Below are 22904 nucleotides of genomic sequence, written 5' to 3' on the forward strand. Positions count from 1 at the left end.
CGATCACCCTGTAGAGACACTCTTGATTCTCATGGTCCCGAATTATTAAACTGCCACCTGATTTAAAAACGTAATTCGAGGTAAGTCAGCTACCAATTGCGTAGATTCACTTATCATAAACTACTTAAGTAAAAAAAGCAGCTCATTCCAAAGAAGTTCGGTCAGTTTTTTGATTTATTGCAAATAATCGTTTGTATATTTCCAAACACCAGTTTCTTTACTGTACCGTCCAAACACCGTGATAGAATTACATAAATGCGCGCAAAGAACGACTTGAAACGTGAATGCAACTATATTGTAGATTACACATTACTTTTTCTATGTGACTTTCAACACTTCTCCTGATTTTTACACAATACCTAACAATGATTAGATAACATAGTTTAACTGTATATACCAACAAAAATTGCAACTATAATGAATTTGGCTTTATTTTCCATGCAAAGCTCGTGTTACTTGCGCAATTTGAAATAATATCAATTCAGAATGAGAACAGTTCTCAAAATTGTCAAATTTCCTACACATCAGTTAAATTGAAGCAGATGTGTGAAATTAATGCATTTCAACTTTAATCTTCTTTATCCCTGTATTGTCAAACTCCCCGTTTTCTGCACTTCGTTTTTGCACTTGCGGCTTTGGCTCATATTTAAGGTCAAGAATTTTAAACATTTTGCCAAAAGTTACCAATCGCAGAAGCCGCTGTAAAATAACTTTTTATAAAGTCGCATAAATCATAAAACCCTTTTAATGTAAATAAGGTATGTTTTTAACTGTAAGCGTGTTTTAACAACTGTTGTTTTGTCGCTATATCCTGTCTTTTTGATTTCAATATTTTTTAATCTTTGTATCATAATTAAAAAGACAAACAAAAGTTGGTATTTTATTATATATACGCGTTAGAGGTAACAAGAAACGTGCGAACAAAATGACAGATATACCTGAGCCAATGTTGTAATGTCTTCCCTTTGTTGGAGACTTAAGTTACCAGCAGCATCTGTGGGTTCTTTTTCACAAGGATCTCGAATACCAGGACCATCAGGCAGCAAAACACCCATGGAAAGAACTTCAAGGACGCGCTGTAAGCAACTTGTTGGAGACAAGGTTGACGTCGCACTTGTGTAGGAACGCTCAGTAAGAAGCTCAATCGCCTTTAAATAGGAATAAACAATCAAATTTGATTTGTATAGTCACCATACAATGTAAAGTATTAAAATATTTCGCACGCAGCCAATAAAATAGTAAGATAATCAGTTTTGAACTCATAATTAAACAATATTTGTTGCAGAACCACCTTTGAACAAAAAAAAAACAATACAATTTTGACTATAGAATAACTATTGCACAAATATTGAAATGGGATATTGAACAATAATGTTTGCACCAATTTAATTCTCTTACCCAACTTTTCAAAGGAACCAACTGATTGTAGCGAGTTGCAAAATCTTTAAAGATCCGACAAATCACAAGGCAAGAATGGTATGGGGTCACTTTAGCCTAAAATTCAGATCAGTTTTAAACAGGTTTACTGATTTTTGTCTTGTACTTTTTTATTAAGCTTGTAAAGTAAAATATGGAGAAAATACAGTAATTATTGGTAAGAAAGTTTGGAAAAACTATATAAATAAGGTATTTTAGCAAATAAATAAGGTATTAGCGTAAGTAGTTATTATAATAGTTACTATTATTCTAAAAACGAGACGATCAAATTAGCATATTTTTGATAAAATACAATATATAGTGAATTAATTAATAAATTTACATTAGCACTCTGGTTACATATGCTGTTACTTCTACTATATTTAGAAGTAACAGCACACCAGTGTTGCGCAATGTATAAAAGTGTATTGCTGCGTGCTAAAAGAGAAGCCAAACCTGGAACCACTTGGCGCGACGGAGCGCGGCCAGTGCGTCGCAGCATTTGTCTGAATCCAAAATGTCTGGTGGGTCTGGCTTCTTATTCTTTGTTGCGCTCTCTTCTTTAGAGGGAGGGCAACAAATAAACAACCACACGGGGACAGCAGAGGGGTAGCATCCCAAAGCATGCATATGACACAGCGAATGTAAAAGAGGACGGATTAAAAAGTTTAACTAGGGTAAGATTAAGCTGTATATTGGTCATTGCCCTCTGCTGTTGATATTATAAAACCTCCTTATGCAAACCCTTAAAGCTAAGATACGAAATCTATACCGGATAAAAATAAATTATTACAACTCAAAAAAAGTAGAACTTTTTTTTGAAAATGACTGTAAATCCTTATAAAAAATCTGCTTGCGTTTAAAAATATATTTTTATTTTTTCTTAGGGACCATACCTGCATCCGGACATGGGTTCCTCATTGATGTGGATGTAAGAGTGATGCGAATGGTGACCACTGGGACGGATTTGGTAGCAAGGAGAATAGCAGCATCTTCAACCATGATTTTCATCACAAAGTTTTCATCACTTACATTCTGTGAAGAAAATTAACTATGTCAGGCTGTCAGTTATTTAAAAAGATTGCAGGTGCTAATTTAAACAAGAAAAAAAATTTAGAAACATTATTACATAATTAAACTCTGTAGTCCAACAATATTTAAACTTTTGCAAAAGTTCTTTATCCTTGCTATGTGGGCAATGACGGGGTTCTGTTTCATACACTCGTGCCAGCATACGAGTAAACACGTATGGAACTTTGCGAGGGATTGTGTTTTTTTTTTGTTTTTTATGTATGGCCGACATTTTGGACAACCCATTAGGGACCACCGGGTTAAAGATGGAAAACTTATTTTTTGTTTAAAATTGTTTTCAAAATCTTACCCCTAGTTGCTTGGGTAGATGACCAGCCACCCTGTTCAACATTGTTTTGGTTGGTTTGACATTGCACATAAGGACCAATGCTACATGCAGGTCACCAGTGAGTAGTAAACCTTTAGAAAGTTCGCCTACTCTTACAACAGCAGTGATCAATCGCTGAGGTTGCGCTCTTTTACGACTGTGTAGAAAGCATAGTAAGAACAATAATGTGACAAAGTTTTATCTATATGCCTGAAAGCACTAGCAGAAGTAAAAGTATATTATAACAATATATATATACTAATACCTAAATACTACACACAACATACGTTCCGTGTGAGGCAGCAAATACTTTCATCTCTTGTTCATGAATTGTACGCGACACATCCTTGAAGGCAGTTTCTACCGTCTGCACAGTACTTTGTACTGCCTCCAGTTCTTCTGGTGTTGGGTAAATGTTCTTATGCTTCTTCATGATAAGCTGGTCATCCCGTGAAAGCTGACCCTGAAATAAAACTACGTGTATGAAAAATCTCTCACAACAATAAAAAACTTGGGAAATTTTTCAACCTGGGCATTTCTGTTAAATTTAATAAATAATGGTAAATTTTTGGTATTTTACATTTTTTTGAATACTGAAGCTGTTTTTTATAATCTAAAGCTCTTAGCATGGGTTATAAACCCATTTCTTACTACAGTCAACCCCGCTTTATCTGACCAGTTTGGTTTGGTTCAGATGTGGTGACTGTTTTATTAAGTACACGTACCTCATTCCCATTTGCATCATTTGGCCGAAAAAATTTCAAATGTGGTTTATTCGGTGGTGCAAGGTATGGGGGGACAGGGGTGCCAGATAAACGACAATATGAAACTTCTTCTTCAAATAACGACAGTTCTTCCTTGTATCGATAGTAAAGCTCTTGCTCATAAAGCCTGTTGCAACATTGTTTGCGTTAGAACCATTTCTAACTCTTAATTTTACAAAGATTGCAACCTGTTTTATTACTTTCTCTTTAAATGGCATCACATATAGTCTTTATTTTATCCCAAATCTGTTCAATGCTTCATCGATATATCGCTAGCAGTGACTAGGGGTAGTGTTTCAGTTTCAGCCAAAATTCTTAGTGTGTCTTGTCACAGAAACCTCTATTTTATTCTATATACACTTCTGCAGCTTGGCATGCTATGGGTGCTAGAATTTAGGCAGCGATTTCAATATGAAAGTTGTTACCGCCCGTGTATTAGACCCTCACTCTTGTAAAGGCTTTATCATTCGCCCCTCCTCACCTGATGTCTTCTTCCTCCCGCTTCCTCATCTCCATCTGCCATTCCATCCTCTTCTTCTGTTGCTCCATCGCTGCCTCTCTGAACACAAAAAAAATAGGTGAAATGTTTAACTTTAATCAAAGGCAAAAAATAAAATATAAATGCACTTTAAATTTATATAGTAACCACAGCTGTTAATTATTGCTTTTTTGCAGAGACTGACGATGCTATTAAGGTAAAAAATATATCTCCTATAATATACAATTGTTGGATTTAATTTTTGTCTGTTAAGTTTTCTAGTACCAGATTTAAAATATAATATAACATTCGGTTATGAATTTAAAAACTAAACCCACTTTTTTGCTTCCATTCTCATTTTCATTTCCATCAAGCTTTTTTGTTTAGGATTCAGTTTCACTTCAACTTCTATATTTGGATCAACTTTTTTCTGAGTTGGGCATAACATTAGGTTAGTGCTAGTTTGGAACAGCAGTTTATCTAAAACATTTTTTATAATTTTTTTTTTTTTTGATAACTATTTATTGTCAATTAAGATGACTATATAGTATGACAACAATTTTACTTGTTTCTATAATTTTTTCCATAAATTATATTATGAATATACATCTGAAGTATTTATTTTCCAGTATTTTTTATTATTTTATCATTATATTGTGGCGACCGGTCACGTGTGTGTGTGTGTGCCGAAGCATACAAGAGTTTTTCCTACGTTTATCTTCCGTATAAATACCACGTCTCGAGTTCATTCGCCCTCTTAGTTTACCTCTTGCAATAAACCAATATGCAATCGCTACGATATATATTAAATCTAAAAAAGTATTCAAGCACCTACCTTATAAGAAAGCCTGTGCCTTCTTCCTCTTATATGAAGAGCTTTTGCAGACGGATCATTAAACTCGCATTCACATAATTTGCACCGATACCTTATAACCCGACCGTCCGTCCATACTTGTGTTACATAATCCTCCCCTACTGGAGCTGTTGTGGAAAAAAGATGGATTATGAACGTGACAAAAAAAAGGACAAAATGTTTAAAAAGATAAAAGGGTTGCCATGGCAAAAACAGACGTATTTGTGTAAAATTTTAAAAAGTTGAAAATAAATACAGGCAGATTCAAGTGCGCTGAAAACATAACAGTCAAAAAACAACTTCAACCAATTGTATAATAATATATATATATGTATTTTATGTATATATATTTTATTATACAGCAGTTGCTGCTGCTGTTGTATTTCATGTGTATATATATATCTATCTATATTTTACCTAAATAGCATCGTTAGTCTTTTATTCAAACAGAACCCACAGAAGATAAAACGATCAAACACAAGCTCACCATTTTTACTTTCTATTTCTGCAGAATCTTTGATTTCTTCTTTGATTGTTTCCTGGCATATGGGTTTCATGACAGGCGGGGCAGGGGGCGGGGGCATTAGGGGTACATTTGCGGGGGTGGGGGCTTTGAAGGTAGGGGTGGAGGTGCTGGTGATGGGTGGGTAGGCAGTGGGGGTGCTTTTAATAACTGTATTTACCCCTCCGGATAAATGAAGAGTATTACCACCTGTTTAATTTTATGATGTGAAATATATAATATAATATATATGCATAATAGTATTATATTACTATGTTTTGAAGAGTAATACCACCTGTGTTTTGGTAGGAAAATTATACTTTGGAACTTTTATGATATGTTCAGCTTCTTCTTAATATATAATATATAATAATTTATAGTTGGAATAACACTCCAACTATATGCTAAATTGTTCAAGGCTTAACTAAGTGATAAAACTAAGTACATGTTCTTGTTCTGTACTTGTTAACTTTGATGAAATTAAAAAAATATATACGTAAAAAAAAGTGGTGGTATCCATCACTTGGGGGTACTGTCTTGTCCCAACTTAAATTTAATTTTTCTTTTTTAAACTCACCAACAAAGTTGACTTTATTAGATAGAGCTTTCTTCATTGCGATGCCTACTTTGGTTTCCTGGTAACTTTGTGGTTTATATGAAGCTGGCATCTTGTTGTTGGTTGCCGCAAACTTGGCCTGGGAGAAGAAACAGTTTAAAAACAATACAGTGTTATTGTAGTAGTCTTATGCTAATTTTGCAATAATATAGTGGATTTATGAATAACCAATAAAAAGTTGGTGCAACATATTCTGTAAAGGTATATTAGATTAGATGCATAACTTATAAACATTGTCAAATACAGCAGCCTAACTGAACACTACAAGCTTAAAAATCAGAGAAATCATTAACATGGTTAAAGTAACTTACTTTCTCTGCAAAATAACATAACTTACATTAGGGACTAGGGTAATAATAGACCAATCATAGCCTAATCTTAAGACCTATGGGGTGCCATGCTAGACCTATTTCAAGTTCTGGAGGACCTTACCCACATGAAATAAAACATAACTAACACTCAACTTACATCTCTAATTGGAAGTTCAGATTCTGTCATTAGTTTCTCACGAACCAGGTAGTCACAGAAATCCCACGCGGCCCTTGTTTGCGAATCTTTCTTGTTTCCAGCGCTTCCCTTGGCTACATAATCATATCCGTGTACAACGATCTCGCACACATAGGTTTGCCTGTACGGGTGACTACCATGTGCAGTAATGTTGTAATCGGGACGAGCTTTCTTCTTACTTAACCAAGCATAGAGATATGCTTTGACTTCAGTTGCCTAAAAACATGGAAAAAACTTATAAGATGTAATTTGAATATAAAAAAATGCTATAACATTTTGAAATGCCTAGAGGCACATTTTTAATGTAAATCTTTTATCCTCACTTGGGGGCAGTGACAGTGGTCATAACATGGGGTCCTATTCCATACATATGGTGCTGCTTACAAATTACTACATTTTATCCTAAAATTATCAAATAAGGTATATACAACCATTGAAAACAATAAAATATTAAAAACATTGTATTAGGAACCATTTTGCAAAATTACAACATATATATATATATATTGATTTATTGAGTAAGATTAAAACTTACTACAATTGGTTTGTTTGGGTCTTTGACTTGCTGTAACCTCTTCTGTTTCCAGTAAGGTAGTTGCTTTATATAGGCAGCACTTAGATTAGATGCTCCCCCTCCCCCTGTTACACCAGTTGGTGTTGAATGTTGTTGGTAGATTGATGAAGCAGCGTTGATGAGAGCTTTCTCATAGTTAGATATGTTTTGTTGTGATTGTTGGCTCTATTGGATTAAATATATCTGTTACTGTTAGTGAAACAAACAATACCGGTATACATCTGTTAGTTTGGCTGATTTTTTTTCATGCAAATTTTACAGAAGCTGTTTCGTTAATACAAGCTTTTGTGGTGCCTTTAGATCACATTTGAGTATTTCTATTCATAAACTATTTTTATTTTTCATTAGTATGCTCATTTAAGTTTAAAAACGGCATAAAAGTTTAGTTGCTTATAAAAACAATTACCTGTCGTTGGTTGAAATTAGATGTAACAGGAGGGCTGGGTTGGTTATACACTGGCTGGGGTGCTGGCTGTTTAATCTGCATTGCGCTATCTGAAGATAATGTTAGATAGTTAGATGCCAGAAGCAGCTTATAAATTATAGATTAGAACTAAAATTAAGAAATTATCCCATGACTTGTTTGCTTGGTTGCAAGGAAAATGGTGTGTTTTTTATGTTTTTATGAGTTACACTTGGTGTGTTTTTGTAAGTTTATGAGTTACAAAATATTTTATTGAGTTATACAATGCACAAAACATAAGTTAAGAATAATTTGTTACTTTGAGTATTGTTGTTTGTGAAATAGGCAGTTGATGAATTGGCAGTGTTGGTTTGTGTGGGTGGGTTTCTTGGTTGTTGTTGTTGTTGATAATATTGATGTTGATTGCTTTGTTGAACAGCTGGCTTGTTGAATCCAGTTTGCTGCGAACAGAAAAAAAATATTGTAGACCCGTTAAACATGATTAAAGGGAAAATGCAAAATTTTGTATTTTGGTTTGTAAAATTGCGTTTACTAAATTTTAATTTGCATTATGTAATAACTTGATAAAATATATCAAAACAACTGATTGAATAAGTTTTCATACTTGTTGTTGTTGTTGCTGTTGTTGACTTTGATAACTGTATGTGTTGGGATAAGATGTAGATGGGACAGATGCTCCTCCAGATGCAGTTGGCTGAAAATGCATTTAAACGTTTATTCAACTGGAATTACAATGTTGTATCTTATTTGTTTTCTGTTTAGTAATAAAATTTCTACAATTTTTTAGTATTAGTATGAATAATTGTACATTTTTTGTATTATATTAAGACATTTTCGCCTCTTAAATAAAACAATATGTTAAAATATATGGCTACGTTTTTTCTACCACTTACGTGTCCATAAGCTACGTATGTTTGTTGTTGTGGTGGCTGGATGGCTCTTGGTGGTTGCATATAGTTATTTTGTGCTGGTTGCTGCTGCTGTTGTATTCCATAATTACCACCGTAGTTTCCAGTGGTACCAATGCTGAATAATTAGAATACAAAATCGAGATTTAGAAATATATGAAAAAAGGCAGGATTTAAAAAGCCGGTCGTGCAAATTTAGGTCTTAACTTCTAAATAACACAATAAAAAAATAAAAAAACGAACTTATATTGTTGATTGTTCCCTCCTGAAGTGAATCCGAAGTAATTTGCGGCCATTTTGTAAGTAATAACCTATAAAAACGTGTTTCAAAGAGTCAGAAACAATGATTTTCGCATTATATACACTCGCCGACAACAGCGCATGCAGGAATGAGGAATTAATGAACCGGAACGGAAAAACAATGACGACATGGTAACATGGAAATCGAATAATAATGAATGTAAATAGAAATCTTGTAATAAGCGTACCTTTTCCATGGTGAACTGACGCAAAACAAACATTGTCGATATTTGTAGTAGTTTAATTAGAATCGTGAAATCGCGATGGATAAACGATTAGTCGCTGCATCTGTTGATGATGCTGTTCAACAATTATGGCGAGAACACATACGAACTTTGAATGGCTCCATAAAGCAACTTGGACGCGAAATTTCGGCAATTAAAAATGAGGTTTGAAATATATTTATATTTTTTGCTAAATTTTTCTATTTCAGTTTAGTACACTTTAAAATAATTATAATTGTTTTAATTTATATGCGGAAGTTATAAAATCCAATTGAATTGCCTACTTTCGAGTCCATACACGATACAGCATAGGATAATTTTAATTTTCTTTAACGTAATCGAAAGTGACAAATAAAATATATATTATTATTTGCATATAAACCTTATGATGTTTTGTACCAATTTTCCAGATTTCTCAGCGTGATTCCATTGTCCAAACAACAAGTTACCAAACAAGGAATGTTGAGCAACTTGCACAAGCTGGTGTGGCTGATTTACGAGGAAGAATGGTCAGGTATATGTATATGGTGTGGATTTAGTCGGCAGAATATGGCTGTTCTTGATGAGTTCTTCTGCATGCAAGACGATTATGTTTTTCGCGTGCGTGTGGCTACCAGTAAAAATCGGCGTGCAAAGCTTTTGATTCATTGTTTAAAATTGACTTGCTTGGGACATATTATGCCGTGCACAACCGAAGTTTATAAACAAACTTGTGTGTGCACCTGCCCTACTCTGGGTGTGAATTATATCGTTGCATGAATGTAACTTTTATTTTGCATGGCAGAAACTACAGTCTTTAAAACATACATCCTATAAATCTAAAACTAGACTATTTTTAATGCTCAATAGTCAATAATTGAATTTTGTATCAAAGGTGTGACACATCCATAGCACAGTTGGCACATGATTTCCGGACTACTGCTTCTACATATCAGCTTGACAACGAACGACTTAAACAATCCTTAGAAACAACTTCGAGTAAAAACAATGACCTGGAAAAAATGGTAACAAATAAATTCATTGTTGTGTATGAATTTGTGCAAGTATGTTCTTTTACTGGAATACTGGAACGAAATTCAGAGTAACTGAAACCTGAATGAAAAATAACTTTTGTTTGATTTTTATTTATAGTTTAAAAGGCAATTTTAATTATTATTTTTTTTTTTACTTTGTTTGTTCAGGTAAATGAGTTAAATAAGAGGATGGACCAACTTACAAGTGAACAGGAAGGTAGAATAGAAGTTTATAGAGGAACAAACAGCATGCAGATGGAAGCTATTGACTCAAGGACCAAGGTTTTTTGTTATTAGTATTTGAATTTGAACCATTTTTATCCCAATTAATAACAAACATAGTCCTAATCCAAAATTTCTAATATTTGGGCTGTAAAAAATATTTCTTATTTACTTTTTTGATTAAAAAAATATACATATATATATATATATCCCTTTGTTTCTTGTTTTATTAATTTTTTGTTTGCAGAGAATTTTTGAAGACATTCGTATGACAATTGAAAGTAACAAGAGATGGGCTGAAACTGAAAGATTAAGAATCGAACAACAGTTAATGCAAGTTGTGGAACTAAACTCAACTATGGTTCTTAATAAACAGGTAACTAAATGGGTAGAGGTTCGTTGTTTTGTCATTTTAGTAGTAATAACTATTTTTATAATAGTGTAAAATAAACACTTTTATAGTAGTAACTATAATTGATTTAATAACTCAAAATAAACTAAAAAAACTGGGTAGTAAATGAATTGGTGTATGTTTTATATTTTGTACAAGTTTGTAAAACGACCGATATAATAGTAGATAATCTTTTATCAGGAAATGTACGAAAGCAAGGTGATGGACCAAATAAACACTGTACAGCGTGCTGTAGATGCTTGTAATGACCGCTGTGAAAAATGCCACATGGAGCTGAAGGATAAAGTTGACCAAAGTGAGCTTGTTAAAAGGTGAGCTGCATTTAATAATATATGCATGTGACCCAAAGTTACAGTGGTTATAACACAGATGTTCTGTTTCATACTCCTTGTGCCAGTTTGCGAGTTACCGCGTATAACATTGTTTGGAATTGTTTATATGACTCACAAGTGACAATATAGGACAATTGTGACCTACCTTCCAGTCTAAAAAATAAACCATAGAGATAGACTATTGACTTCTTAAATCTAAATTTATCTGCATATCATCAATTAAACACCAGTATGTGTGACCCAAAACTGTGTTAACAACAATAAATCTTAGTGTTGAAAGCCTTAAGAAAATGATGACATCTGAACTCGCGCAACTCAAGTCTGAATACCGGGAAGGATTTAGTTCCGTCCGTGAGAGTATTGACACAACTAATAGGCTTGTTAATGGTAAGCTTAAACTGATGGAGGACCAACTCACACGAGAAATAAATAATGTTAAGAAAATGGTTGTGTTGATATAGCTAAAGCATTGATTCTTATTTAAATGAGAGACTGGTGATGCCATTTAAGCGAAATTTATATATTTTGTTATACGATTAATTTTGATTTTTGTCTACATTTTCATGGCACCAGATCCTTCCTGTATTAATTTAGGTGTTAATTTTACCGGCACATTTTCTGTAAAGGTATTTTGAACAGTGTTTATTGGTTTCAGGCACAAAGTATTATAATATTTTTTAATTTGTCGCAAGGTGCCTTGTGTTATATTACTTCACTGTAGTTTAGCTATTACTACATACTATTTACCTAATGTCTTATGCAAATAACAGGGTCTATTGCAAAGTATTTGCAACAAATTCTCCTTCACTTTGTAGATTGTATATCTTCCATGTAGTTGCAGTGTTCTCACTAAAGTTAGCTTTTCTTGTAGTATGTATTAAAGGTGGGTGAAGATAGGACACCTTTTCTCTCTATTTTCTTGTCCAAAGAACAAGAATTATAAAATCGTATCCTCACTACTCCTATAGACCTGTCTTAGTTGTTTAAAACAAAAAACAAGATCAGGATATTTGGTTATTATGTGTTAAAGGGTGTCTGATTTTACCCCACAGTAATATTAATCCCACTATATAAAACACCATTACCCACCCACCACAGAGAACACTGTTTCAAAGCTCCATTTATCTCATAGTGTTCCATTATATCAGCATTAGTGTTTAAATTGTTTAAATAATTTAGTTCATAACCATCGCATTTTATGCAATGTGTAAATGGCGATATATTTTATACTTTATAGTATACTTAGACCCACTATGCCAGAAATAAAAGTTTAAATAAAACATACTTGCTATTGTAATACAAGATTAACATAGACCAAAGCCAAAGTGGTAAGAGTAAAGTAGGTTTTAGACAATTTAGAGAATATGTTCGACCACGAAGCAGAGAATATAGCTTTGGAATTCTTGGTGCTAAAATGTGGAATTTTAAATTAGGCAATTTTAGAATTAATTCCTGTATAGGCAATGTCAGAGCCATAAAAATACAGGTGTTTATAAGACTCTGAGCAATGTATGATGTCTTTTGGAGAGTTTAGCTCTCTTGTATTGTGATTGTTCATCGCATCCATTCTAAAAAAAACGCGAAGACCGCCAAGTTTGAGATTTGACTTTGGCGGGAATCGGAGGTGGGTATTCCCGCAGCAAATCGGTGAAATCGTCGATGTCAATATTGTATGTTTACAAGTAACAATGGATGCGGATTTCTGTTTTATTTTACGAATAATCTTAAACTAACTACGATTGGTTTTATTTTTAGATCGCTACAAACTAAATATTTCGTACATATTTTAAAAATGGATAAAAAATCGATGTATCGTCCTGTTAGAAGTTCTGCTTCCAAACATGAAGTAAAAGGACTGGCTCAGGGAAAACCTTCACAACGGACCTCAAATCTTAAGGCATATTGTTGTGTATATACATTAAACGAATGCTGGTTGTTGGTATATAGTCAATGTTGCCTTAACAGGATATAAAACGCCAAAACCTAATTATGGTCAAAAACCATTTTGGTTATTTCGATAACTCAAAAATCGTTTGGGGTATCGGACCAAAAGTTGGTTTGTTAAACTCGTATGGTCATTTGACATCTATTGGACGTGGCCGTGTAGCGTTTCTGGTCGAAATGACCAAAATATCTGCAACCGAACGCAACAGTTTGCAAACTGTAGTTTTATTAGGAACCCATATAAAACCTTGGTGCTTGTGAACCTTCCCCTATGTTATCTAACTACTAACCCCTATCCCTATGTATGACCACTAACTCTTAAACAATAACCTCTAACAATTCCACCAGCATAATCTGTAACATACCGGAGGGCCCAAAACCGAATAAAACATTCTATATATAATAAAAATCTGAGCAAAAACCTAACTTTTCAATATTCGAATATTTTATTTTGTTTTTAATAATTTTGAACTTTTTTAGAAACATTATTTCTTTTACAGATAACAAATTCTTTATCTGAAGCTCATGGTGATGTTAATTCAAATGAGATTCAACCAGGTTCGAACAAAATCCATTTTGATAATTTTATCGTGATATTATCGTTTATTACTATATAGGCTAAAAAGAACATTTTTCAATTAAAAATTAAGCTTGTCAGATTTTAATACTTTGAAAACTCACTCTAATTAGTGTTATCCCAGATATATAAGCTTACTGTACAGTAAAAACAGGTTCAAATTTTAACTTGGAGGAATTACATCAATAACATTCTGTGTAAAAAGTCAAGACACTTTACTAAAGGATATACTAGCAGTATTTCATTATCTTCATCATTTATTATTATTTTAACTTGGAGGAATTACATCAATAACATTCTGTGTAAAAAGTCAAGACACTTTACTAAAGGATATACTAGCAGTATTTCATTATCTTCATCATTTATTATTTTTCCAGGTGATGCTAAGAAATCCACCAAAGTAAAAGTAATCTGCCACGCCCCAGGTGTTGTCCATTCTAACATTGTGAAGAAAGCTGGTAAACCACATACTGTAGCTGTGGATGTCCCACCTACTATTTATATCACATCTGAAGATGTAGAAAATAGCATTAGTGTTCAACAAGCTGGCCAAAGTGTTGATGGATGTCAAAGCCAAGGTGCAACAGCAACACTACAAGGTGATGGTGTTAATACGCAAAGTAGGTCAAAACATTTTACTTGATCAAAATTGTTTGTACAAACTAGTGTCTGTTGATGTATCAAATCAATCAAAAAAGTTTCGCCAAAACTGAATCGTCGTCAAAATCACTGTATTTTAAAATAATCACTATTTTTTTAACATTTGTTTGCAGATACTGATCCCAAAAAAGTGATCCATCGAAAGAAACGAGGCAAAGTGATTCAATCTCGTTATATGCAATCTGCAAGTTTAAGAAAAAATGTAAAATCATTAAAATCTGACTCTGCAGCGCCAATGGCAGATGAAAAAAGGTTCGTACTGTTAATTTTAATAAAGTAACATATGAGTTACCAAGTGTCAATGGATATGGGTTGTATAAGTTTGATGTATATTATTTATTATGTACGAGATACTCATTCGTATAAAACAAAACTTATTGGTTCTTGGTTTTTATGTTTATTAATAATGTTCAGAAACTGACATTTAATTGCAATAATTTATACTTTACAGCTCAAACTCAGTAACAAAACATGGGAGTTTGCCAACAGCAGTTCAAACACCGCCAAAGCAAAAGATAAAACGAGAGAAAGAACTCAATGCTAAATCGTCCACCCCAACTGCTGGCTTCAAATCTTTTTTCGAATCCGATGTTTCGACAATACAAACGGCACAAACAACACAAACCAATGAAAAAGGTTTAAACACAAGTTTGGGAGATGTATTTGTTTTTTTTTCTTAATTGGCAGTTCTAAAATTAGTTTGTACAGTTTTTTACTGTTTACCAGTTTGTTATTGTGCTAGTTTTTTTCTTGAAACAGTATTTTTACTATATATATTAATAATATGTGAAGTGAGGCTTACTATCTACATTTACCAGTTAGCGAGTAATTATAGTTCATTTAATGCTGTGTTTTATTGTGTCCAACTGATTAAATTAGAATACAACTTGTTCAGAACTTTATAAAATATTTAGTATGTTCTTATTCATTTAACTGGATTCACATATAATACTTAATGGTGCAATTACATGGTGCAGACAAGGCTTGCCTACGAATAACTATTTATATTTATTTTATTCTTTGAAGTTATCAAACCACGTCAACCCAAACCAGCAACCTCAAATGAAGAAATCACTCAACTGGATCTTGACTTGAGGTTTGGCGAGTATTTACGCGCAGTTTATCTACATGAGACGCTGAAGACATCTGCAGATAATCGACAGAAAAAGGTAACAAGTTATTCACAATATATAGCACACCCTGAGGGCCTGGGACCACCAACCCAGCTGGCAGGGTGGGAGCTACTACAGTTTTCTTCACTGTAATAATTAGTTTTTGTCAGCATACAATAAAAGTTGATTAATTTTTACAAAAAAAAATTATTCAATTATTTTGTACAAAGAGGTTTAGTAAACCAATATGATAGCGGTAGGTGACTTAAATCAAACCAAGTGGTACCAAAGTCGCAAACTTTCAACCCAGGTGTTTAGCTGCAATTAGTAGTGACAATAACATAAGCATTTCTACGTTTCAGGCGATGAATGATCTGAGAAAGTTAACCGCTGTCAATATTTCATTGGAAGAAGAATTGACAGAGTTACAAATGGAGCTTGCTACACTTGAACGTGATTCAAAACTGAATGAAATGATTGAAACACAATGCAGTGTATTAGGGCCAGTGGTTAATCAATTAACTGCTACTACAGGTTAGTTAGAGTTAAATCTAATTTTAATAATCATTTAGCGGTTCATTTGGTATAAAAATATCAAACAAAGTGTATTTCCGAAGTTATAAAAAACAAAGTGTACTTCCGAAATTTTTCAGGGAATGCAACGAAGCAATACGCTACTATTATATCTTTGTTAAATATATAATAGCAAAAAGCGTAGTGTATTTTTAGTTGTTTTATGTTTGTTAATGTTAATATTTATGTTTCATGTATTTTGTGCTTGAAAAAATGTTACAGAACGATATAACTGTCTTGCTGAAAACATCGATAGCACAAGACATGGCCTTCAGTTATCTGGGGCAATGTTACCAGATGAAAAGAGCTTGTGTGAAATACTCGAGAAAACGAATGAAGCAGCAGCTGAAACAATAGCACTTTTAAGAACTCATGTAAGCATTGTTTATACTTATATATGGTTCGTCACTGCTACCGTTGTGGGCAGTGCCCTGGGCACACATATATTTATTATTTACACAAGACTCTTAACGACAATTGCTCCCAGTGGTCACTTGTGGGTTATGGGTTGTCTAAATTGTCAGCCATAGATATAGAAAAGAAATATTTACCCACAAAGTTACACCACAGTGGTTGACATGAGGTGTAAGAAATAAAAAATCTGTGTTATAAAAACTGTCGTTTTCGGACCACACAAGGATAAACCAAGTTACATTTGTTCATTCAAATATTCAATTTAGCCAACCATTTGTTAACTTGTATACTCGTTTAAGTAAGCTAGCTTATGTAGGTTTTGTTTGCAAAATATTATAGGAAAACATATTTTCTAGTTAATCAATGTGTTACTCACATGTAAATTTTTGAACTTTAGTTTAGATTTTACAATAGTTATTTTCATTAGGCTATGCTAAATACTACTTTATTGTCCTTTTTACCTTATAACGCCAAACGGTAACTTAACTATTTAATTTTTCAGGTTGAACCATGCTCGGAGGCTGCAAGTTCTTTTAACGAACTCGCAAATCTAATCTTGAAAGAACAAATAGTTGCAAATGAAACTATGCTTAAATTAAAGGAGGCAACTGCAAAGAGCAATCGTGAATTAAATTTAAAATATCAGCTTAGCACATTAGATGCATCGTAGGTGTTGAATATTGTATTCCAAAAGACCAACAATTATTTATTTAAATATTGTTTATTATTAGTATTTTTTGTCTTTGATTGATGGTTTATATGATTAATAAATTGGAATTGCATTGAACAATTGTAAAATTAATATATAAACTGAAATCCAATTGAAGAACTGTGAAATTAGTATATATGTGCGCTACTGTTTCTACCGCACACTTTACGTTTGTACTAGCAGTATAAATTGCTTTTCTCGAGCAGTTGTTCCTTTGGGGATTGTATGTTTCCTTTATACTATTATAGACCTGTTGGAATGTCGTCTTTTGAACATTTTTGAATAAAATCATAATATATATGCGTGTATTTTAAGATAAAGGTTCAGATATAAAAACCAAAATCGCGGATAATAAAGTTTCCAGTTGACTGTATAGTTTATGTGCGCTTTCATTAGGGCTACTGTCTCTTGTTTTTAAATTTATTTGGCGGGAAAAGAAAGCCAATTGAGTTATACAATATTACATACATAGTAAAGTTGATCGTGCGTTTCTTCACAATTACGGTTTAAATTGTATAGAAAGCGTGAAATATGGAAGCTATGGAGTGTACCGAATCTTCTGCTAAACCTGCATATGAGTTACCTTGGTGAGTATTGACATAATCTGTTTGAATATCTGTCCTCTTACGCATTACAATTCTTATATGATTGTTTATGAGGGTGAGGTCCTTGTCGAGGACCTGAAATTTAGGTCATTTGTTATAAGATACTTTATGTTTTACTTATTTAAAGTTGTATACTAAGCATTGGGTATGAACTGGATTGATTGCCAAAGGTGCATAAAACTACAGTATATGGGAACTGGTGCATATGTTTTATCTAAATGTTTTTTTCTTATGTAAAACTCTTCAGTCGCAAACTTGGACAAAAAATTATCAAATTTTGACCTTAAAGGGTGGAAAAATATCGTCCAACCAAGCTGAGTGATGTGGTGGGCAATGAAGCTACAGTTTCAAGGCTTGAGGTGTTTGCTAACGAAGGAAATGTCCCAAACATTATCATAGCTGGCCCCCCTGGTGCTGGCAAGACTACAAGCATTATGTGTTTGGCGAGAACAATGCTTGGTGCGTCGTATGATGTTGCTGTTCTTGAGCTTAATGCATCAAATGACAGGTGAATGAATGGATAAATAAATGAAACTTGCCTATCCTCACGGGGCAGAAAACAACATACGTTTGTCTGCCGTCTGGCAAGACTCCATTAGGATTTGTTGCGTTGCTTCCTCTAATGCAGTCTTACTGGATGGCCGATGAAAGGTCTTTTATTTTCGTCAAAAATGAGTATGTTTTATATTAAATTGTAAATTCACAGAGGATGAAATATTAAGTGTTGAAAACGTTAGTTTTTCTGTTGTTCCTGACTCATTTTCATGCCAGAGTTTGTTTTTAGCATTCGATTAAAAATTATTTTTTTCACTTTTAAGGGGAATAGACGTTGTTCGAAACAAAATCAAAATGTTCGCACAGAAGAAAGTCACTTTACCCAAAGGAAAACACAAGATTATTATTTTAGATGAAGCTGATAGTATGACTAGTGGTGCACAACAAGCTTTAAGAAGGTAACTGGTCAACTGTCTTAAATATGGCATTTGGTAAATGTCATATTTTTTAACTTTTTATAAAACGCAATTTTATATCAAGAATTTTTTATTTTATATATATTTTATTGTAGATTTAAAAGTAAAGGTTAGCATTAATTGTAATTATCTTATTGATCAATTTCTTTAGAACAATGGAGATTTACAGTAAAACAACACGCTTTGCACTCGCTTGCAATCAGTCGGATAAAATAATCGAACCAATCCAATCTCGGTGTGCCGTTCTTCGTTATAGCAAGTTGTCAGATGAACAGGTATCTTATACTGCTTCATGCAGTTATAAAAAACATACATTCTTATGCTCCATCCTTTATTAAATGTGTGTAATATATATCCTTTGTTTTTTATGTCATTTTTTTAGATTTTAAGTCGTTTAATGGAGGTTATAGACAAGGAAGGTGTGAGATACGATGACAGTGGGCTGGAAGCGTTGCTGTTCACTGCACAAGGGGATATGAGACAAGTAGGGTTTAAATATCTTTCCAACCAAAAATTAAAAAAAAATTTTAAACAGGCCTTTTCAAAAATTTAAAACTATCCTCTTTACAATCTTTGTCAAAAATTAACAATATTTTCATAGGTTTTGTCAGAAAAATAAAAAAAGTCATCATTTCAGGCTTTAAACAACCTTCAGTCAACACACCAAGGCTTCTCGTTTATTAACTCTGACAATGTTTTCAAAGTGTGCGATGAACCTCATCCACTTCTATTGAAAACAATGCTCGACCATTGTGTGAAGGCGGATTTGGATGAGGTTGGTAATATGTCAAGCTCAAAAGCTTACCTGAGGCCTAAGTGTGTTTCCTTTTTTGAGAGTCTGAGCTTCTATGACATTGGCACATGCCCATTGCCCAGTTAGTAATAAGTGTTATGTTTGCTAAAATGTGTCTGAGTTGAGACTCTAAGTATGTCCAGAAAAATCTGTATTAACCCAGAAATACTTACATTTTCAATTGAGATTTTCCAGCCTGTTCATTTTGTCTGCCACTCTTCAAATTTTTGGCATAATTTGCATGTAAACTCGTAAAATTGCATTATTTCTAACATTTCAGGCTTACAAAACTATTAACCACCTGTGGGCAATGGGGTATTCCCCTGATGACATCATCACCAATATCTTTCGTGTTCTCAAAACCCACGATATACCAGAATACGTGAAACTCGAGTATATAAAGCTTGTGGCCGAAACTCATATGAGGATTGTGCAAGGTGTTAACTCACTTCTTCAACTATCTGCATTAGTTGCCAGGATGTGCAAGATTTGCTTGAAAGAACAAGAGTCGGCGTGATGCTGTGTTTCAACCCTTTTGATGGTAATATTTGCTCTTCATTTGTTTCAAACATATTTCTTGAACAGTTCCCTACCAACTGCCTTTTGTTTTTTTTCTATTCGTTCTACAATCTGCTGTAACTCTCCTTATTTACTACAGTGGCCAAAGCATTTAATCACAAGTAGGAATGCATACCACAGCATTATACCTTCACATTTACAAGAGCACTGAAAAACAATAAGGTATACAGAACATTGAAACCGTATGACAAAGCTGTGGGGTGAAAGTTATAACTAGAAGATGTTTTGGTCCTTTTTGGAGCGGGCTCTTTGAACGGCTTGTTGGCGTTTGCGTCTGTCCGCCACGTTCGTGTTCATGCTGTGTTTCAAAGCTGGCAGACTCACATGCTCACTTGTACTAGATGAAGAGCTGTTGTAGGAAATATGTTGATTATTATTGTCTCGTGACTTAAAATACCCATTCAAAGGGAACCCGGTTATAGTTTCTAATTACGTATACCGGTTACAAAAAACATTCAAAATTGTTTAAAGTATACCTATTGCTTACTGTTACTATTTTATTTCTTAAATTAGATCAACCATTCAAACACCCCCATGTGCCTAGAAATACTTTCCAATCTTAAACACTTGTACAAGCTGGTAGGTAAACTGGTGTAAAACCTGATTTGTGGTAGGTTTCACAGCATTGAACGTTAAGTGGCTTGCCCAAGTACATACTTACAGTTACAACAGTAAAAATACTTACTGTGTAGCTTGTTGAACATTCTGACTTCTAAGTGTTACTTTTGGCAGCTTGAACAGTTCTTCTGTTCTGTTAAAAATATTATTTTACACTTGAATATCAACCAAACATTTAAAGAACTTTCGATAATTATAAATTTTCCGCTTACTTTGATTCTGAAGCCAGTGATTTGACTCCACTAAGTTCTGAAGATCGTTTCTTGGAGTAAATTAGGTCCCGAAGATCTGATTTCAACATCCGATTCTCACGGAGCTGCTCTCCACTTAACTTAATAACAAATTGTAAAATCAAGTTAACAGAACTAGCAGTAAAGGACAAGTTTAGCAAACGCAATACTGGATATAGATATTTACAACTAAGTTTTATTTACTGGATCTAAATAAACAAATTTAAAAAATTTAGCATGGAAAAATTGTGAAGTGTTTCATATTTTAAAAAAATTAAACAGTTGTTTTGGGCTCATGAAAATGTTTCAAGTAAAATACCTTGTGAAGATGTTTGATGATAACTTGGCACTCGGAAATAGTTGGAACACGAGCCTCAGATCCATTTTCTGTCACCTGAAAGAGTTTGCTAGTATCAGTTATATATATCTAGAACCTAAGTTACTAATTTTTAATGCAGATACGGAACAATAGTTACTAATTTTTAATACAGAACACTATGGAAATGCCAAAACTTATCCATTTACAAAATAGTGTATTAAAGGGACATACTAATAAATTTAAATATAGATAGAAGTGTTTAAACAATTGTCTCACACATTTTTTTTCTTGAATTCACACATTGAGGTGCCCACAAAATGATTTCACACAAATGATGTTTGATTTTTTTGAATGGTGGTCACTTTAGATCATATTTGAGAATCTCTTTCATATTCAAATGTTGATTTATGCCACTTTAACTTTATGAGAATGTGATGAAACTTACCCTTAGTGGGTCAAGTGTCGCACCCAGTGGTAGAGGTAGTTCTGGAGGTGTAGAAAGATATTCTTCATCTAATGTTGAGTCATATGATAAACCATCTTCACTGTTTGAATCTCCATGCATTGAACTACCCCCTTGGACTGATGAATCATTTCTTGTCATGGTTGGTCGACTTTTGCCACTAAAACGATGAAAATATGGTGGATGCTAAACTAGTGGCTTAAAATGTCTAAATAAACAGATACATGGTGGCATATTTAAAGTACAAAGGCACTAATATCTTCTAGTACAATACATGTTAAAAGGTTGGTAATATACGAGTTAGTAGTTATGTTTGGTGGTTAGTAGATATTGTAGGAAGAGGATTTCTAACTACCATTAGTAACACCAAATGGCTGTTTAAATAGAATATATAAGAAGCCATTAATATACCTCCTTTTTCTCAATGCTTTCTGCAGCATACAGTTTCTTCCCTGTGCACTTTTGAGAGCAGCTTTTAAGTCCTTGATTTCTTCTTGTAGGAGCATGCTTTGAAAATCTGAACCTGTTAAAATAATAAAAATCAGTCAAAATTTTCTTTATTCACTCGTAGCTGAAAAATGATAATCATGATCACCCACAAAGTAACACCTCATCCAAGCTTTCAAATTACCATGTATGTAACTGTGCCACCACTCCCGACATTTAATATAACAGACGGCCAGGCTTTACCTTGGGTATGAGATGGTGAAAAGTCTGAAGAGTTTTTGTTCATGACAAATTTGAACTGTAAATCTGCGTAGTAAAACAACAATATATAAAAATCAAGGGGTTATGACAAAGATGTTGCAATTCTAACCTTTGTTTTCTACTTTAAGTTGGTTGATCTCCTCATGAAGCTTTTGTAGTGTGTCTGCTTGCTGCTGCTGCAAGAACTTGATACTTTTGTTGTAATAGAATATTCGCTGTTGGTCTGACAGTGGTAAATTATTTAATAATTGAATGTCCATTTTTGAGCCTTGGCCGCCGTCTGGCAAACGATCCGTGTTTCCAGATGGTGGTAGTGTCTGCAATCGATCGCGTAGAAACGGTTTTGGATACCGGGAGCGGTCTAGTGTTGATACCCGGGACCAAGACGGCAAATTTCCAAGCGGGGGCAGCGCGCTTGAAGACATATTTAATGTTTAGGGCTATTTTGGCTATAATTTATCGTTCTTCTTTTCACGAGTTTTTGATGGTCGCAGTTGTCAGAAATTTGAGGAGGCTTTCCTAAAGAGACCACCGGTTCATTCTAAATGTTTTTAAAGCAATTAACCATTGGAACAGTCACAAAAACCCTGTCAAAACTGATGCAACAGTTGCTACAAATAAAAGTCGAGGCAACCAAGAATTTTTCTTCAAGAATCCGGAAGTAGTCATGGAAATGGACGCCACA

At 33.7% G+C, this 22904-nt stretch overlaps 5 protein-coding genes across 10 annotated transcripts; 3 read left to right on the forward strand and 2 right to left on the reverse strand.

Annotated features, from left to right (window-relative positions):
- Window positions 1–413: 413 nt before the first annotated feature.
- Window positions 414–8856, reverse strand: LOC149735990 (zinc finger RNA-binding protein-like). 3 transcript variants are annotated; one of them, XM_089877721.1, is made up of 20 exons: window positions 8685–8855; window positions 8427–8559; window positions 8138–8227; window positions 7832–7973; window positions 7516–7604; window positions 7071–7274; window positions 6497–6751; window positions 5990–6107; window positions 5398–5622; window positions 4893–5038; window positions 4396–4487; window positions 4061–4138; window positions 3541–3706; window positions 3103–3278; window positions 2798–2972; window positions 2313–2451; window positions 1873–1973; window positions 1399–1494; window positions 939–1148; window positions 414–699 (listed from the first exon to the last, which is right to left on the reverse strand). In XM_089877721.1, the coding sequence occupies exons 1-20, from the start codon at window positions 8735–8737 to the stop codon at window positions 553–555; spliced, it is 2835 nt and encodes a 944-aa protein (XP_089733847.1). In that variant the 5' UTR covers window positions 8738–8855; the 3' UTR covers window positions 414–552. The 3 variants fall into 3 exon arrangements, 2 of the variants coding, with proteins under 2 accessions (XP_089733847.1, XP_089733846.1); XM_089877720.1 differs by having other exon boundaries at window positions 1873–1976; XR_016385019.1 differs by lacking the exon at window positions 1873–1973 and having other exon boundaries at window positions 8685–8856.
- Window positions 8857–8866: 10 nt separating this feature from the next.
- LOC149735991 (protein FAM81A-like) lies at window positions 8867–12228 on the forward strand. The gene is made up of 7 exons (XM_089877754.1): window positions 8867–9130; window positions 9376–9479; window positions 9840–9969; window positions 10147–10260; window positions 10448–10576; window positions 10793–10923; window positions 11216–12228. Exons 1-7 carry the CDS (start codon window positions 9005–9007, stop codon window positions 11403–11405), a joined length of 924 nt encoding a protein of 307 aa, XP_089733880.1. The 5' UTR covers window positions 8867–9004; the 3' UTR covers window positions 11406–12228.
- Window positions 12229–12580: 352 nt separating this feature from the next.
- Window positions 12581–17231, forward strand: LOC149735992 (uncharacterized). 2 transcript variants are annotated; one of them, XM_089877743.1, is made up of 9 exons: window positions 12581–12841; window positions 13389–13446; window positions 13843–14085; window positions 14239–14377; window positions 14577–14761; window positions 15152–15294; window positions 15600–15771; window positions 16033–16184; window positions 16727–17231. In XM_089877743.1, the coding sequence occupies exons 1-9, from the start codon at window positions 12617–12619 to the stop codon at window positions 16892–16894; spliced, it is 1485 nt and encodes a 494-aa protein (XP_089733869.1). In that variant the 5' UTR covers window positions 12581–12616; the 3' UTR covers window positions 16895–17231. The 2 variants fall into 2 exon arrangements, with proteins under 2 accessions (XP_089733869.1, XP_089733871.1); XM_089877745.1 differs by having other exon boundaries at window positions 13843–14064.
- Window positions 17232–17340: 109 nt separating this feature from the next.
- LOC149735993 (replication factor C subunit 2-like) lies at window positions 17341–22071 on the forward strand. Of its 3 annotated transcripts, none has more exons than XM_089877753.1 (8): window positions 17341–17520; window positions 17828–18046; window positions 18357–18491; window positions 18661–18784; window positions 18892–18993; window positions 19147–19284; window positions 19583–19843; window positions 20395–22071. In XM_089877753.1, the coding sequence occupies exons 1-7, from the start codon at window positions 17465–17467 to the stop codon at window positions 19817–19819; spliced, it is 1011 nt and encodes a 336-aa protein (XP_089733879.1). In that variant the 5' UTR covers window positions 17341–17464; the 3' UTR covers window positions 19820–19843; window positions 20395–22071. The 3 variants fall into 3 exon arrangements, with proteins under 3 accessions (XP_089733879.1, XP_089733877.1, XP_089733878.1); XM_089877752.1 differs by having other exon boundaries at window positions 17342–17520; window positions 19961–20416; XM_089877751.1 differs by having other exon boundaries at window positions 19583–20416.
- LOC149735994 (uncharacterized) lies at window positions 19948–22839 on the reverse strand. The gene is made up of 8 exons (XM_089877749.1): window positions 22329–22839; window positions 22202–22264; window positions 21923–22034; window positions 21494–21671; window positions 21049–21123; window positions 20712–20830; window positions 20567–20632; window positions 19948–20230 (listed from the first exon to the last, which is right to left on the reverse strand). Exons 1-8 carry the CDS (start codon window positions 22642–22644, stop codon window positions 20095–20097), a joined length of 1065 nt encoding a protein of 354 aa, XP_089733875.1. The 5' UTR covers window positions 22645–22839; the 3' UTR covers window positions 19948–20094.
- Window positions 22840–22904: the final 65 nt, after the last annotated feature.

The sequence above is a fragment of the Ciona robusta genome, chromosome 5 (genome assembly GCF_009617815.1).
Source record: "Ciona robusta chromosome 5, ASM961781v2".
Taxonomy (NCBI): Eukaryota; Metazoa; Chordata; class Ascidiacea; order Phlebobranchia; family Cionidae; genus Ciona; species Ciona robusta.